Genomic DNA, 17678 nt, shown 5'->3' on the forward strand with positions numbered 1-17678 from the left:
TAACTTTTAAGTTCTAAATTTCCACTTTTCTTTTTCTTTTTCTTCTCCCCCCCCCCCTTAGCTTCTATTAGATTCCCCATTTGTGCATTCATTATGAACATCTTTTCTTTAAAGTCCTTGAACATATTCTTAAAATAACTGCTTTAAAACTTTTATCTGTTAATTCCAATATTCGGGTCATCTTGGGGTCAGTTTTTGTTGGTTTTTCATTTGATTGTAGATCACATTTTCATGTTTCTTCACATGTCCAGTCATTTCTGTTTGTATACAGGACCTTGTGGATGATACATTGTGGAAACTCTGGATTATGTTATCATCCTCTGAAAAGTGTTGATTTTTGTTTTAATAGAGAGTTTAATTATTTGCAGGATGCCTTGAACTTAGGAAGACTTGATTTTAGACTTTGTTAGGTCAGGCCTATTTGGGTTTTGCCTTTGGTCCTAGAATAAATCCCGGAGTCCTGGGACATAGTCGTTACTCCTAAGGTGTGATTCACTTGAGATTTCATTGGAGAAAACTCAAGGTATGTACCAAATACCTTTTAACTTGGTGGAACTCAAACCAATTCCTGTCCCCTCCAGGGAGCAGCAGCTAAAGTCTCATTTCCACTCAGTACTTCTTTGTGCTTTTTCTTTTTTTCTCTTTATTTCTTTAGCAGTTGCTTTTCACTAGATTTCTTAACGTAGTTCAGGTATTGCCTAAAGGATTTTAGGGGAGTAAAAATGCAGATCTGGGTCTCCTTTCTTCCCAGGATTTCTCCCTTTCTAATTTTAGTGACCCTGGCCATCCGCAAATTTGTCCTCAGGCGAATAAAACTGCAGCTTTCTGCTTGAGTTCTAGCTGCTTAGTTGCTGCACAGACTGGAGGGTGCACTCAAGGGGAAAATCCACTAAAACATGGGTTTTTACCCCTTATAGTTTTTTTCCTTCAAGGGTCAAGTCCCCTCTGGTTTCTGCCTGCTTTTGTTTGCCCTCCAGTGCCTTTGAATAGTTGTTTTATGTATTTCATCTGGAGTCTATGGTTGTCCGTGTGAACATTAGTCAAATACAGACCACTCTCCCATTTCTGATTCCAGAACCTGCCAATTGCTTTTGGATTGTTTCAGAACCCACTGTGGTTTTTTTTCAAGCGGTACTGTTGACAAGAAAAGAATGAGAGTGGTTGTAGCAGCAACGGATCATGTCGATTTCCTCTTAGGATAACTAACCGGGGGCATTTAGGTATGTTAGCGATCGAGACAGAAAGTGTTCTGACATCAGTGGTGCACTTGGAAGTAACAGTCAGAAACCTGGGTATGAAAGAGGCCCAGAGACCTGTGATCTCTGTCAAAGATTTTGATCTGTGATCAAGTCAAAGCTGACAGTACCCATTCTTGGCACACCCTGTGCCAAGCGCTCTGAAAAGTTTATCTAGAAAGGCCTCCTCTGGAGTTGGAGAGGCTGGCAGTGGATTATTTGAACGATAGAAGGTCTTCCTGTACAACTTCAAACTGAGCAGCAAAGTGTGTAGATTAAGTGACTACCTAGGTCTTGCCTGTTGTGTTAGGGCATCGTCACCTGAGAGGAGTAGAGTGGCTGGCTTTCAGCCTTCCTGTTCCAGAAAGGGTGGGATGAAAACCTGAGAAGTCCACATTGGGCTTGGTTTGATAAGCTGAAAGGAGATAGAACATAGCTTGTTTCAACCCTAGTCTGTGAGGAAGTTTTTACCAACATGAGAAAACCAAGAACAGTATAGTAAGTTTTTCATAAACTGAATTTAATCGAATGAAAGAAACATTCTTTTTTTTTTTAAGACTTTATTTATTTGAGAGAGAAAATGAGAGAGAGCACAAGCCAGCTGGGGAGAGTTGAGGGGAGAGGGAGAGGGAAAACCAGGCTCTCTGAGCCTAAGGTAGGGACTCAGTTCCAGGATCCTGAGACCATGACCTGAGCTGGAGGCAGACACCCAACAGACTGAGCCACCCAGGTACCCGGAAAGCAACATTCTTTATCCTGGTTTGTGTCCTTCCTATTGGGAAAATTGAAAAGGTCCCCTATTTAAGGTGAAATGACCATGAGAGGCAATGGTGGTTTTTTTAAAAAGATTCTTCACAAAACTAAAAACTTAAGTCTGTATGTCCAACCACCTCCTATGCCCCACAAATTTTGATTCTTGAAATGTTGACAGTCCATGAAATTTAGAAGTTAGGGAAACACGGTTCTAGAATTAAAAAAAAAATGTGTGATTACTGAGTTACTAGAAATATTGGAGGGTGAGTTGAGTGGGTGCTTACTTGTCGGCCATGGCCTTGCTGTATATGGGAACCTTCTCCTCTTGTTCCCACAAGTGAGGCAAGATAGAGAGGAACTGCAGGGTGAGACCTGTGATGTCTGGCATCTCACCATGGGGTTGAGCAGGGTGTGGAGCTGGGCGTCGCCCCCTTCTAGTTCTTCTGTGATGAGGGCTGCTGGCCCATGATTTAAGACTTCTTTCAAGCTCCCTCCATTTGTTTTCAGTCTTCGCCTTGAAGAGTCAGTCTCGTGAGAGATCAGGTTTCTCAAACGTGCTTCTCCACTCTCAGCTTCCTCCGAGTTCTTCCACTCTGGATCTGGTTGAGGTAGCAAGTCTAGACCGTGCTTATACCAAGTCACCAGAGCCAGGAGGGCCTGCCTCTTGGAGTTCTGGGAATTTCCACCCTCGACATGGTGCACATTTCTGCTGGATGAATTTTAGCAAACCGAAAGGAGTTAAGAGAATGACAGAAACGTACTGGTTTTGATTTATGATGAAAGTTGAAAGGAATGTTTATTTTGGCTGAACTGCAAAAAGTATGGGGGAACCAGGGCATTGCTTTCAAAGTGTCTGGAAGGTATAGACCCAAGAAGAGGGGAGAGCTGCTTTAGGCTGACCCAGAGCAGTAGAACCGAGATCAAGAGGATGCCATCCAGGGTAGAAAAATCCAGGATGAATTTTAAGAATGATTTTGGGGGCTGAGGTCTGTTCTCTTTGGATCAGCCACTTCGGCAAACTGTTGGCAGACCCATCCCGTGAGTCATTTGAAGTAGGCAGTTTGATGACTGCGGCCTGAGATATGGGATATGGGTCTTTTATTACAGGGTATGTGGGAATATTTGGTGAAGTGTGACACCACCAGAGTAACTGCCAGGCCCTGTGGTCGTCCCGAGCCTCACATTTATTTCTCAGTGAGCAGCAGAACTCTGGCTGCCTCTTCTTGGTTCAGTCAACGTTAAAGGATTTCTCTGACCTTTAGGGAAGCTGGAATAGGGAAGAGTTGGATCCCCAGAATGAAACCTGTGCAAGGCAGCCCCAGGTAAAGGTCCCTGCCGTGTTTGCCTGTCAGAACCCTTCTGTCGTCTCAACTATGGGCATTCAAGATTCTTGGCTCCAGAGTGTGCATTTGATTAATATTATGAATTCTAAATTCATAAATATCAGTCACTTTCATCACCATTTACTGTGTGCTCTGTGCCGGAGATGGTCTCCAGCATTAACAACAATGGATCTGTAAAGGACTCAGGACCACTGTTGTGTTTCATGCAGGGACAAGGAGGCTTAGTGAAGACAACTAGCCCAAGGCTACACAGCTAGAAAATGATGACTCTAGAATTTCAACCCAGGACTCTCCCTCCTGCCCCCACAACCTGTCCCTCCACCCCTCTTTTAAAACTATGGCCTTTGTCCTCTCCTTTCTGGCAAACTCCCTCCTCCCCGCATTCAGTCCCTCATTCTTCCAACTACTGCTCCATTGGTATGAGGAGCATAGCTTGTGACAGGCAGTAAAGACAGCCACTTTCCAAGCACAAAGATTTATATTGAATTCATCTTAATACAGTTTGGCACAGTGCTCAGTGACAGTGCGGTTTATTTTTGGCATCACTTTTCAATCCTGACTTTACTCTTAACCCATCCCTTGGTTGACCATGCCGAAGAGGTAAGGGTTAGACCAAGCTACTTTCTTGTCCTCCATCTCATTGAACACACTGCCATCATGATCAGCTACATCTTGTTCTGTGCCCAGAAAATGAGGGAAGGAGACGGTCCTTTGGGTTTGGCCCGCCCACGCTTTACCCTTGTCATTCTAGTCCCCCTTATTGGGCACTTGGTTTCAATCCAGTTGGATTCTTTCCTGTAGTTCCTCTGTCTTTTCAAGCCTGCTCTAGCTGGCATGCATCTAATGTCTAGGAATTCACGTAGCACCTGGTTCAGTGCAAAGCTTTGGTGTCAGACACAGACTCGAATCCTTGCTCTATGGCTTAGAAACAGGATGATTTTAGGTGAGTTAACCTCTTAGCTTCAGTTTCTTCATTGGTGAACTTGGCAATGGTAAATGTGGTAGTTGGCCTCCACTGGGACATGAAGATTCTGCAGAGTAACCCTGTTAAAGCTTTGGTGTCTAGCAAACTACTAATATATGACTAATATTGTTATCAGTTGCTATGAATTAGTGAGTATATGCTTTGTCATTGCATTGATGGGCTCATTCACCATTGATCACATCCTTTTGCTTATTCTCATTTTTCTCTTGACCTTGTCTTCTTTTTCTCTGTCTCCATCTTCTTCATTTTAGCTCAAACCGATGATCAATGTTTTGTCATTATTTACCTTTCTTACCCTTTGTACGCTCTCCCTGAATTGAAGATACTATAATGCTTGGACTCATAGAATCACAAAATTGTACCACTGAGAGGAATCCCTTCTAGCTTCAGTGAAACTCCAGAATCATGGAAGTAGCTATTGGTAGCATCAGGACTAGGCCCGGGATGACCTGGTGTCCAGTCTCATGTTTTTTCCACCCCACTTTTTTCTTACCCAAATTTCATTATGTCCATTTACACACAAGACTGAACTCTGATCCACAGTAAACAGAAGCGTGGGAGGGTGTGAGGAGGCACTTCATATAAAAAGCTCACTCTCCTGTCATTGTAATTGTGGCAGGGATCTCAAGACTGGAGATTTGGGGTGTAGAGTTTTCTGGTCCTCAGGGTGTTGGTGTTAAGAATTTCCAGCCATGAAGCGAAGAATGCCTGTCCCTGTTTAGCATGGTTCTTCCCGAGCAGATAGATGCTCATATTGGTGCCCCTGTCCCTCATCAGCCCTGCCTTTTGTCTCTTTCATTAACCTAAACTTTATGCATCTGGTTTCTTTCTTTTTTTTAAGTTCACGTTGACATTGGAAACATCCAGAAACGTAGACACAGTAATAGAGTACAATGAACAGCATATACCCACTGCGTGGCTTCAGCTGTTACCAACAATGAGCTAGATTTTCTTGAATGATAATTTGTAGACTATTTGAAGATATATATTTATGTGTTTTATATATGTTTTTTGGTATGTCGCTTTAATACTTTAGCACGTATCTCTGAAAAAAACTGGGGAGGGGATGGGGGATAGTTTCCTAGAAATCCACAATTCCACGCCTCTCAGTGCTCAGAGTTCCCTAATACCATCTATTACCAGGTCCCATATTCATTCTCCCCAGTTGTCATCACATGTCTTTTATAGCTTTTTTTAAAAATCTGGATCCAATCAAGAACCACTCTGAATTCCATGTCTCCTAAGTCTCTCTCAGTTGAGAATAGTCTGGGACTGACTTTTAGGGCCAGTTGTCCTAGAGTTTCCCCCCATGCTAGATCTGTCTGATTCTTCCTGCTCTCGCTCTTCCTCTGGCAATAAGCTGGGAATCCCATTGGAGGACTTGAGGACCTTTAGCAGCGGGAATTTTCCCCGGGTGGGGCCCAGAGCCTCCAGCAGCAGCTCCTCGCCTCCCACTGGTCATGCTGCTAAGTTTGCTCAGTGAGTGAGGGTCATGATAGGTATCTCCATGGTGAAGGAACATTCTCTCCCTTGTGACTGCAGGTGATGTATGGGGCGATTCTTTGGCACCACGAGAATGTCTGGTTCCCCATCCATCAGTCTTTCACCTAATGGCTTTAACATCTACTGACACTCAGGTTTCTTTCTTATACTGAAAAGAGATTCTGCATTTTGTTACGTGCATTGCATCTCGAAAGAGCTATGCTGACTCACAGGGGTTCCGTTTTAAGCTTGGATGGTCCGTTACCTTCCATGACCTTAAATCCATGAGGGAGAAACTGAGGTCTGTGATGAATTAGCTGTCACAGCCAGGGTGGAGGCTGGGGGACAGATCTGAGGAATGAACACCAGCCCCTGTGTTGTACTCCTGTCTTAATCGGTGTTAGCCTTGTCTCTCACCCAGCATCGACGAAAACCTTTCTTGGATCTTCCATTGGGTTGCTAGAGAAAGGAAGGGAAGTTTGCTCTTAGCCCACAGGCAAGGGTTGAGGACAGGAGCTGCGTTGCCCCTGGCAGCTAGGAGATAGAGGGGTGTGTGTCAAGTTTGCAGTGGATCTTGCCTAACTGAATGTCTTTGCTGTTGGGAATTTGTGTGTGTGTTTGCACTGAATTTTTGAAGCAGGTTGCCATTTGGATTTGGGACTGATTCATATCGTGGGGTTTCTCCAGGACTTTCGAGAGTGTGTGAGAAGTTTCCCAACCCAAAAGGCTCCTTTTTTGGCACTGCAGCATCTTTTCTATTTCGGCATCTTAAGAATCTGGGGGAAACCATATAAAGATCAGAAGCCAGTCTGGCCCCGAAGGCTCCCTGTGACAGAGTAATTCCAGTTCGTTGAATCCTGGCCCATTCGGATGAGACCATATAAAGAGGCTGTTTCCTGAATTGCCCGCTCCCTGCCTCTCACAGGCTCCTTTTTGTAGAATGCTGGTATTTCAGGACCGCAACCGCCGGTCACGTGCTCCCAACTCTTTACTCTCCGTCTCTCCTGCCCCCTGTTTATTTTTGGAGAGAGCACATTTTTGCTTCTCTTCAGGAGCTATGCAGGGTCCTGCCCCCTCCGTCCATCAGGCGGCAGCCCCAGCAGGCTGTGCTCGTTTCCCACACTCGGAGACGTGACTCCAGCTTTCAAGAGAGAACGGGTGGGATACGCTTGCTGCCTTTGGGCTCCTGTCACCCGTTCCTATTTCTGGCCCTCGTAGTGTTGCACATTTTAAGACTCTGTCCTTCTTAAAGCAAATTTGGATACTGTTACCTGGCAGTAAATCTGCCCAAATTAGAAATGGGTTTCCCAGCAGATGGTTTTGGGGTTATGCCTCTGACTTTCAGAAGCAGAGCAATGTGAAGGAGACACAGGACTTCTGAATTCTGGAATCAGGTCTTCATTCTGGCCTTTAAGATCACTTGAGCTGTCCCCTCCTTACCCATCCAGGGTGGAGTTTTTTGTTTGTTTGTTTGTTTTGTTTTATTTGTTTTCCCTCCTCCTAACACAGACATAGCGGTACAGACTTCTTCCAAAGTCATGACTCAAACGGATTGGTAATGTCTTCCCAAGTGCGTGGATAAGGGAGGATTTTAGAGTAACTGGGCTCCATGAAGAAAAAAAAAATGCCCCTACTGACTGTCTTAGCCTGCCTCAAGTGTAAGTTTTTAGTTTAAGAGGATGGAGCAAGAGTAAATTCCTTTTCCTTTAAATGCTGGGGTCATTACACAGAGAACTCAGGCACCAAAGATTAGAGAGTGCATAAATCATACATTCATGTCTTCATGTCCTCCCCAGACCTGATGGGCAGGAGAGGGAAGTACCCCTGGCCCCACACGAAGGGCCCATAGCTGAAGGGTTACAACCTTTCACCACTCCAGGCAGGGACTGGATCCCTGACAGTTCAGCTGGGGAGCGCATGCAGGCCCCTGACATCCCCCCACATCTCATCTGTCACCTCGGAGAAGGGGGAAGCTGAGTTCTGGCAGCTGGTTCTAAAAGGAGCTACAGGAGGGCCAGGGCCTATGAGTGGGTCTTGTGTTTCAGATCACCCTGGGAGAAAGCCGTGGCATTCTTTTTTGAAACAGGGGCTTACTGGGTATTTAGATGCCATCGTAGCTCTTAGGAAGATCAGCCAGGCTCTCAGGGGCTGGACTGTCCGTGCAAAGGACCTACCAGACCTTCTCAATTATATTGCTGAAAGTCAGTTATCTCCTTACGTTTCAGACGAGGTCATTTGCACCTGATGTCGAATCACCATTGTGACTGGGTTGCATCAGCTTCCTCTTACGGCCCACGTTGTAAAAGGATAGATGTCAGGCTGCTCAGACTGCCCCCTCTTCCGGGAGAGTTTTCCCAGGGACTCCTACAAATATGACGATTGGTTACTAGCATTTGCTGCGGCCCGAGTGTTATGTGCTATTCTGGAACCCCTATCCCTTGCATCTGGTTCCTTCAGAAATGCTTTGCCTTTTCATCTCTCTTTATATTTCACATCCATAAAGCTTCCCTGCCCTCTCCAAGGGTCTTCGGCACTTCTTGGCCTGGCACAGTTCTATTTCATCCTCGGTTGTGTCCTGAGTTCTGTCTGAATGAGACAGGAGAGAGTGTTCCAGTAAAACCACCAGAGGTGGCAAGAAAACTGCAAAATTTCCTCAGCTTCGCCCTTGGACCATGGATGCGGCCTGTCCCTGGAGTAGCCCCCTGCCCCCATCCCTGACGCATGTGTCCCACGTCCACTATGGCCTCTTAAGTTCCCCAGTGGCCCTGACATGCCATCACATAGCGTTCGTATATGTCTGATATACACCGAATTTGACCTCTCTTCTGCCTCACGGAATAGAGGTAACATTTGAGGACAGAGGTGACGTCTACTTTTCCTGTCTCACCCAGTGCACATAGGACCGTGCCTGGCTCCCCACATGGGGAACAAAGGTAAATTCTGGGGAAGAGCCTTTATCACTTCAGAGTGGCTAATTAAGTCTCTTTCATCTAGATAGGGTGTCTGTGTGTAGCCATAACAAGACTTATAGTAGGGAGTATTAAAAAAAATGTTTTTACCCTGGGCCCCAGAGTGCTAGACTGAACACAAGGATTCCCCATGAGGAAGGAGACAGCCCGGCTTCACGCCCGAGCCCTGGTTTGCAGAGAGCATGTTCTGCCTGTCCCTCGGGTCTCCCATCTGCCCCGTGCGCTCTCCTGAGGTTGGCCGAGACCCCCAGGGGAGAGTGGGGAGAACAACCATTGCCTCAGCCCCACTTTGCTCAGAGAACTTCTTGGCCTCTCATGGGAGAGTAGCTTACGTGGTTTTTACGGCATCTTGTCAACCCTTGAAGTCTTTCGTTACTTGTGAAAACACCCTGTGACTTTGGAACCAGTTTTCCAGTCCCATCAGACGCGGAGCTGTGGCTCTTCTGTGGGGATCTTTTTGCTTTGAAGCTGCCGTCCTAATGTAGCAGCTGGTACCATTTTGTAATGGGAGGAGCATGAGAGAAAGTGTGTCTTTGTGCTTCCTCTGGCCGGAAGGGATTTGTTCTCATCCCCCCAACAGCCATGGCTTCCTGGGATTTGCGGTTAAAGGAGATAAAGCCGGTCATTTTGGTTTTTAGAATCTTAGGGAGCTTTATTAACCACACAATGTCCCTTAGTAGTCAGAGTGACAGCTCAGGCCAGGCTCAAAGGAGTCTTTTTTTTTTTTTTTCCTTTATCTTTTTTCTAAGGGGTAGGATATTTTATGACCCACAGTCCGAGCTTTCATATATGGACGTGAGTCATAAGGATGACGACGGCGATGGTAACAGGGAAGACGGAGTACCGACGTGCCCGGCGCCGCTCTAAGTACTTGCTGCGAAGCCACTGATTTAGTCCCACAGTTTAGCGGTTACTCAAAGGAGTGCCTTTTGACAGAAGTGTCTGTTGCTTGTGCATCTGCCGGGATCAGGAGACAAGTAGCAGGAGCCCGCCAGTGCCACGCAGGTCCCCTGCCTTCTTGTGGACTCTCTGCAGCTCCCAGCGCTGGGAAGGCGCCAGGCAGGCTCGGACACCCTGACCTTGTGGCACCTTGCGTTTGACTTGGTTCATTCTGTGCTTTCCAACATCCAGAGCCAACAGAAGAAAGCCCAGCTCTGAGGGGGGAGTAGCTGGGGGTCACATGCCCAGGTGACTGTTGGGGGTGGGGGGCGGGCAGGCAGCTTCGGGGAGTGACGTGGGGCGAGGGATGAGACAGACGCTCCTTCAGTGTGCGTGCTGAAGTCGCAAGGTCAGCTCACACTCCCGACCAAGACACATGCTCTTGCCCACTTTTCTCAAAACGGCTGACCTAGCTTTCCCGTTCCCACTTCCACTGGACACAGGAACGCAGGATTCTGCCCTGGAAGAGAAACAGCAGCACAAGGAGGATACTAGTAAGCGGCAGCTGGCATTGACTTTAGCAGGAAGGAGGCAAAGAGGGAGAGTGATGACCGGGGCCACCTGGAGCGCGCAGGTCCTGTGTTCAGGGACAGCTGCCACTCGTACTCAGCCCCACTGTTACTGGCCCTTAGAGTTTTTTGAGAGAAAGCTGGAAAATGACATTTTAGGTGGAAATCGTCCAGTTTTTACAGTGGTAGCCTAAATTATAAAAATAAAAACACACCAAGAAGCCGCTGTCTGTCTGCACACAACAGACCTCCACATTCAGGAATATTCGTTATCACAAGGTGGTCCTGTCCTTGGGTGGAGAAGCGTGGGATGTTACCTGCAGAAGCCCAGGAGGATCACCTGTAGGCCAGATAGCCTTCGGACATCCTCAGAGGGGCCCCGTGTGGTTCTATTCTCTTTAACCTATCAAGCCTCCCCAGCACAGTGCTTTATATGCAGTAGGAGGTTGACAGGGCAAGATTGTCATTTTCTGCTCATACAACTTTGGTTTTTGGCACTTTGGGATTTTTCTAATTCCCGCTGGTCCTTATAGTTCCAGTGTTCATGCTGTCTGAACAGCCTAGCTCAGCCTCAGTTCTGGAGTGCTGGGACAGGCATATCGATTGGTTCCAGTGGGGTCAGACTGGTGCACCGTGGTTCAGTCAGTGTCTCAGGGCAGTGGGGGTCTTGGATCAGAAGGCTTCCCCTCGTGGCCTCGGGGTGGGTGAGTGTGGGTGGCAGGGACAGCAGATAAGGGTATGTGGAGCGGGAAGCACCAGTGAGCATCTCTTTGGATATCCCTCTGGTCTGTCTTCTTTGGATATCTCTCTGGTAGAGACAAATAATAGCTTGTTCTCCACTTCGGCACTTTCGGCATTTCTAACAGAGTCCCCCACATAGCTCCATTACCTGCCTCTGGTAAAGAAAACTCAAGTTTGTTTTCTCTAAGGCTCCGCTTACCATTTCCTGGGAGCTGAGTTGGATGCAGGCATCCTGGGGCTGGATTTCTTCTCAGTTAGCCTTTTCCAGCAGGTTCTGGCTCACTCTGAAGAAAGTCCCATGCTACGAGAGAAGCCAGAAAGGAAATGTATCTTGGTGCAAAATAAAATATCGAAAGTATAAATGTATTTTGGCATGTTGAGAGAATGTTTTCTTTTTAAAGTTACAAGTTAGGCTTTAAGTGATCAATTTAAAGGATGTTGCAATGCCACATTTTAGTTCAAGGTTCTGCAAACCACATCCTTCCTGCTAAATTGGCCCACTGCTTATTTTTACAAAGTTTTATTGGAACACAGAGACACCCGTTTGTTCACTTATGGTCCATAGCTCTTTATTGCCTTACAGTATCAGAACTGATTTGGAACAAAGGCTGTATGGCCTGCAGAATCAAAACTGCTCAACCCTCCATAGAAAAAGTTGGCCAACTCATGTTTTAAGTCCATTCATCAAAGTATCTCTTAAGACTGAGAATTATAATTATATGCCATTGTTAGAATAAGGAAATTGATACTTCAAAAAACAATCCTATGGGAATGCTGGGGAATGGAAAGTAGGAAGTATTCTTTGCTCTTTTATCCAACTTGACTGACTCAATGGATTGCTTGACATCCCCCTTGGTATTTCCAGTTGAGATATGCTGGACCGGAACGCCTGCACTTAGGCTTCTGAATGCATCCTTGGTAGGTGACTCCCTCTTCCCTAAGGAATCCAAGTAGATTTGTAACCCACCCATTTAATTTAAGTCTGTTAAGCAAACCTTTGCCTTATATCCTTTTTTATCACCTTTCAGTTTATAAAAATAATATAAGGTGATTATTTAAAAATTAGACCATGCATAACAACACAAAGAAGGGACTAAAAAAATTGCCCACAGTTCTGCCCCTGGAATCCCCTCTCATTCATGTACTTATAGCTAGTTAACACTATGTATTAAAAATCTTTTCCTCAAATTAGAAGCATATACCTACTATTCTACAACATGTTTTTTAAGAGTTACTATATACCAAACATTCTCATCTCATTAAGTATTCTTTTTTACCATAGTTCTTCATTATTACATACTATTTTCACATGTGTGTTCCATTATTTATGTAATTTCTTATCACAATCTATTTTGGTTTTGAGTTGTTTACTATTCAGAAACAACCCTTATGTCTCTCTCTAATTGTTTCTTTGGGATGAATTCCTTGGATTAGAATTGCTGGCTTAAAAAGTATGAAGCATTTCTTTTCTTTCTTTCTTTTTTTTTTTTTTTTTAGATTTCCTGTTTATTTATTTATTTGAGAGAGAGAGAGAGAATGTATGTATTTACTTGAAAGAGAGAGAATGAGAGAGAGAGCAAGCATGAGAGGGGGAAGGTCAGAGGGAGAAGCAGACCCCCACTGAGCAGGGAGCCCAATATGGGACTCAGTCCCTGGAATCCAGGATCATGACCTGAGCTGAAGGCAGTCGCTCAACCAAGGCAGCCATCTAAGGCTTTCAGTAGACTCTGCCATCCAGATCTTGCCCTGTGGATCTTGCTTTTACACACCTACCGAAGGGCTCAAAAGCATCCAGATTTTGAAAGTAAATTAGAAAGGTTACTATATTTTTATTGGAAATATTTTGATAGAATATTGGTTGAGGTGGCCTCAGCCTCATCCCCTGCATGCACGAATACCAGTGGTGAGTGACTGTGATTTTGGCTTCTCGTCCCCTTTCAGGCTCCCCCTCCCAAACCACCTCGCAGGCAAGGAGGCTGGGCAGATGACTCCGTGAAGTCTTCAAAGTAAGTGCCAGCAGCTCGTGAGTGTGAAGGTGGGCACTTGGCTCTTGGGTAGTTTTTCTTTAATTTTTTTAGAACAGCTCTCTTGAGGTATAATTCTTACTCCATGTAATTCACCCATACAAAATGTATAAGTCAGTCAGTCATTCTTGGTGCCCTAACAGAGTTGTGCTACCAACACCACAGTCAATTTAAAACTCTTTTTTTTAAGATTTATTTCTTTATTTGAGAGAGTACAAGCAGTGGGGAGGGGCAGAAGAAGAGGGAGAAGCAGACTCCCTGCTGAGCAGAGAACCTGATACGGACTCCATCCCAGGATCACGGAGTCATGACCTGAGCAGAAGGCAGATGCTTAACCAGCTGAGTCACCCAGGTGTCCTAGTTTTAGAACATTTTTTTAAAAGATTTTCTTTGTTTATTTGACAGACAGAGATCACAAGTAGCCAGAGAGGCAGGCAGAGAGAGAGGAAGGGAAGCAGGTTTCTTGCTGAGCAGAGAGCCCAATGCGGGGCTCAATCCCAGGATCCTGGGATCATGACTGCTCTGAAGACAGAGGCTTTAACCCACTGAGCCACCCAGGCGCCTCTAGAACATTGTTATCACCCTCCCCTCAGAGAAACCTGGTACCCATTAGCAGTTATTTCCCATGTGCCCCCAGTCTCCCCAACCCTAGGCAGTCACCATTCTGCTTTCTGTCTCTGACTGGCCTGTTTGGACATTTCACATACATGGTATCCTACTTTATGTGGTCCTCTATGACTAACTGCTTTCACTTGACCTAATGTTTTTAGAGATCATCCATATTGTAGGATTCTGTGTTCTTTTTTTTTTTTAAAAGATTATTTTTTTAAAATTTATTCATTTGACAGAGAGAGAAATCACAAGTAGGCAGAAGCAGGCAGAGAGGCAGACAGATAGAGAGGGAGAAGCAGGCTCCCTGCTGGGCAGAGAGCCCGACGTGGGGCTTGATCCCGAGACCCTGGGATCATGACCCGAGCTGAAGGCAGCGGCTTAACCCACTGAGCCACCCAGGCGCCCCCTGTGTTCTTTTTTTTAAACACTGGCATGTTTTAATAGTTGACACTATTAGGCATAGTTGACACATAACATTATATTGGTTTCACGTGATTCAGTATTTGTATATATTGCCAGTGACCACCACAATATATAGTTAACATTTGTAACCATACATAGCCACAGAAAAATTTTTCCTTGTGCTGAGAACTTTAGGATCTACTCTTAGCAACTTTCAATTATGCACTACAGTATTATGAACTGTAGTCACGTTGTACATGACATCTCCATTACTTACTTATCTGATAACTGGAAGTGTACCCTCTGACCCCCATTCTGTGTTCTTTTTTTTAAAATATATTTTTTAAAGATTTTATTTATTTATTTGAGAGAGAGAGAGCATAAGAAAGGGGAGGGTCAGAGGAAAAAGCAGACTCCCTGCCGAGCAGGGAGCCCGATGCGGGACTTGATCCCAGGACTCCAGGACCATGACCTGAGCCGAGGAGTCCCTTAACCAACTGAGCCACCCAGGTGTCCCCTCATTCTGTGTTCTTTTTTATTTTTTTTTTAAAGATTTTATTTATTTATTTGAGAGACAGATCACAAGTAGGCAGAGAGGCAGGCAGAGAGAGAGAGGGAAGCAGGCTCCCTGCTGAGCAGAGAGCCCGATATGGGACTCGATCCCAGGACCCTGAGACCATGTCCTGAGCCGAAGGCAGCGGCTTAACCCACTGAGCCACCCAGGTGCTCCCCACTTTAGTCTTTAATTCCTCGCACGAAGTCGTAGATGAAAAGTAAACCAGAAAAGAATATTTACTCCACCAGCAGAGGATCGCCGACTATCAAGTTTAACTAAGGTAGACTTGGGAAGGAAGTTTTTTTCTTAAAATACAGATGTTGTGGCTCAGTGGGTTAAGCCGCTGCCTTTGGCTCAGGTCATGATCTCAGAGTCCTGTGATCGAGTCCCGCATCGGGCTCTCTGCTCAGCAGGGAGCCTGCTTCCCTCTCTCTCTCTCTCCGCCTGCCTCTCTGCCTACTTGTGATTTCTCTCTGTCAAATAAATAAATAAAATCTTTAAAAAAAAAAAATACAGATGTTACTCTTACCTTGAATTTCCTCCAGCACTTGTTGCCTTAAAAATATACCTATGCCTTAAGAATATACCCTTTTTCTTTCCTCCCTTCCTTTCCCTGCTCTGTCTCACACACATACACTTTTTCCCCCGGAATCATTTGAAAACAGGTTGCAGAAGTCATGATATTTCACTTCTGAATACTTCAGCACACATCTCTCAAGATTAAGGACATTTTCCATATGATCACTGTGTAATTCTCACATCCAAGTAATTTCATAATGATTTAATATTTAATAAGGATTTATATTTAAATTCACCCAGGTGTCCCGAAATGTCTTTTATAGCCCCAGGATCCTGTCAGAGTTCACACCTTATATCGGGTAGTTCTGCCTCTTTATAGCCAGAATAACTTTTATTTAAGTTTATGTAGATACATTTGTTTAGATAAATTCATCTTATCTGAAATATCGCTCTTGTTCTAAAATAATCCCAATTCCTCCCTTGCTTTCTCAGATGTTTTTTTTTTTTTTGAGGAGTCCTGGCCAGTTGTCTTGTAGAATGTCTTAAATTCTGGTTTTCTCTGATTCCTCATGAGCAGGTTCAAGTTGTAGGTTTTGGGCAAGAACAGGTGATTTGATATACTTCTTATCATATGAAAATGGTATAGAAACACACTCAGAGATGTCTCACTGCCATCCTTACTCCCTCTACCTCATTTCCATACATCCCCTGTGGGTAACCTCTTTATTAGCTTCTGGTCTATCCGACCTATACTCTTTTTTGCAGAATTAAACATAAGCATATACAATGTTAATTTACTCTTCTTTGTTTCTATATACTAGGATTCAGCAAACTTTTTTTTTTTTTTGAAGATTTTAAAAATTTGACAGAGAGAGACAGCAAGAGAGGGAACACAAGCAGGGGGAGCAGGAGAGGGAGAAGCAGGCTTTCCGCTGAGCAGGGAGCCTGATTCGGGGCTCGATCCCAGGACCCTGGGATCATGACCTGAGCTGAAGGCAGCCACTTAACAACTGAGCCACCCAGGTGCCCCAGATTTAGCAAACTTTGACCCACAAGCTAACTGCCAGTTTTTAGAGATCATCTTTTATTGGAAAATGACCCCACCCTTTCATTTTAAAAATTTAGATCTCTGATCCATTCAGAATTAATTCTACTGCATGACATAAGGTGTGGATCAGTTTTATCTGTTTCCAAGTGGCTATGGTCCCACCACCATTTATTTAAAAATCCGTCTTTATCTGGTGAGTTTAGAAACCACCTGTATCATAATTCTACACCTTCACACATACCTGAGTCTACTTTCAGACTTGTTACTGTGTTCCAATGGTCTTTCCATCGATTCATTTGCTGGCAAATACCACTCTTGGCTTTATAGAACATAGCACTACTTTCTAGTGCTAACCAAGGAGAAGAAGGTAACTTTGAAATGTAGGTCTCATATATCAGTGAGAGTCTCCCAGAGTCGCCCCATTTTTCCAAGGTATTAGGGGATTTTACTGCTTGTAATATCTGGAATTTACTTTGAAATATGGAGATCAGACAAACCTTGTATCTGCTGCCTAGAGAACAAAAGGAAATCTCAAAAATGAATATTTTAAATGAATATCTCAATGAATATATTGAAGATTTTTCCAAAGCAAATCAGTTTGCTCCAGGAAAAAGATATTTTTCCATTTTATATGTTACTTTTCAAAGTATTATCTTGTGTGTCTCCTCAGTCTGTGGCCTAGTGCCGACTTCTCTCAATGTTGGGGAACCCAGTGCCCATCCGCGAACCTTCTCTCTTCTGTGTCAACATGCACGCTTGCAGGATCTCGACCCAGTTCGGGAGTTTGACTGTCACCTTCACAGCGACACCTCCAAAATATATATCCATCTAGTCCTGTCCCCGAACATCCAGTCCTCCAGGTGAAGTTTCCACTTGGATCCATGACTCAGTCACAGCATATCTGAATCAGTGCTCCTCCTTGTTACCCCTCTTGTTCCATCCCCTAACCTGCACCTGCCAGAATCTCCCTCAGATCTCCGTAAATGGTGACTCTGGCCTCCCCGTTACTTCCGACCATAAACTTTGGAATCCTCCTGGACCCCACTTTTCATCTCAGCCCACATTTGGTCTGTCAGCAAAGCAGGTGAAGTCTGCAGATGAAATACGTCTGTGGTCTGCACCGCCGGTGCTCGGCTGTGGCCACTGTCATTTCTAGCCCCGGTTCAACTGAGAACGTCCTGAACTGGTCTCCCCCTGCATCCTTTCTCCCTCCGTCTTATCTCCACAGAGCCAGAGGGACCTTTTTAAAACACAAGCAAGGTCATTTCCCTTGTCTCCTCGGAGCCCTCCAGTGGGATTCCCCACAGTCCAAGTAAGTCCCCAAGTTCTTACTGTGGCCAGCAAGGCTCTTCCTGACCTCAGTTTATAAAAAGTAGCTCCCCTCGTCACTCTGTGCTCCCGTCTCTTCATGTATCCGCACGTGACGTATATGCGTACATACATATATGTATTTGTGGGTGCACATACATGCAGTCTCTTTCTCTCCTGTAATGTCAGCTTCTTGAGAGGATACATTTACCTATGCCCGGTACCTCAAATAGTGCCAGTCCATACCAGCGCT

The 17678-nt window shown here is 45.0% G+C and overlaps 1 protein-coding gene across 2 annotated transcripts in view; it reads left to right on the forward strand.

Moving 5' to 3' along the window:
• IFT43 (intraflagellar transport 43) overlaps positions 1–17678 on the forward strand; it is a 78574-nt gene that overhangs the window by 14872 nt on the left and 46024 nt on the right. For both annotated transcript variants that reach the window (XM_044230970.1, XM_044230972.1), the window contains exon 3: positions 12898–12962. In XM_044230970.1, the coding sequence (XP_044086905.1) occupies positions 12898–12962 (65 nt within the window). The remainder of the gene's footprint in view (positions 1–12897; positions 12963–17678) is intronic.

The sequence above is a fragment of the Neovison vison genome, chromosome 13, assembly GCF_020171115.1.
Source record: "Neovison vison isolate M4711 chromosome 13, ASM_NN_V1, whole genome shotgun sequence".
In the NCBI taxonomy this organism is placed as follows: Eukaryota; Metazoa; Chordata; class Mammalia; order Carnivora; family Mustelidae; genus Neogale; species Neogale vison.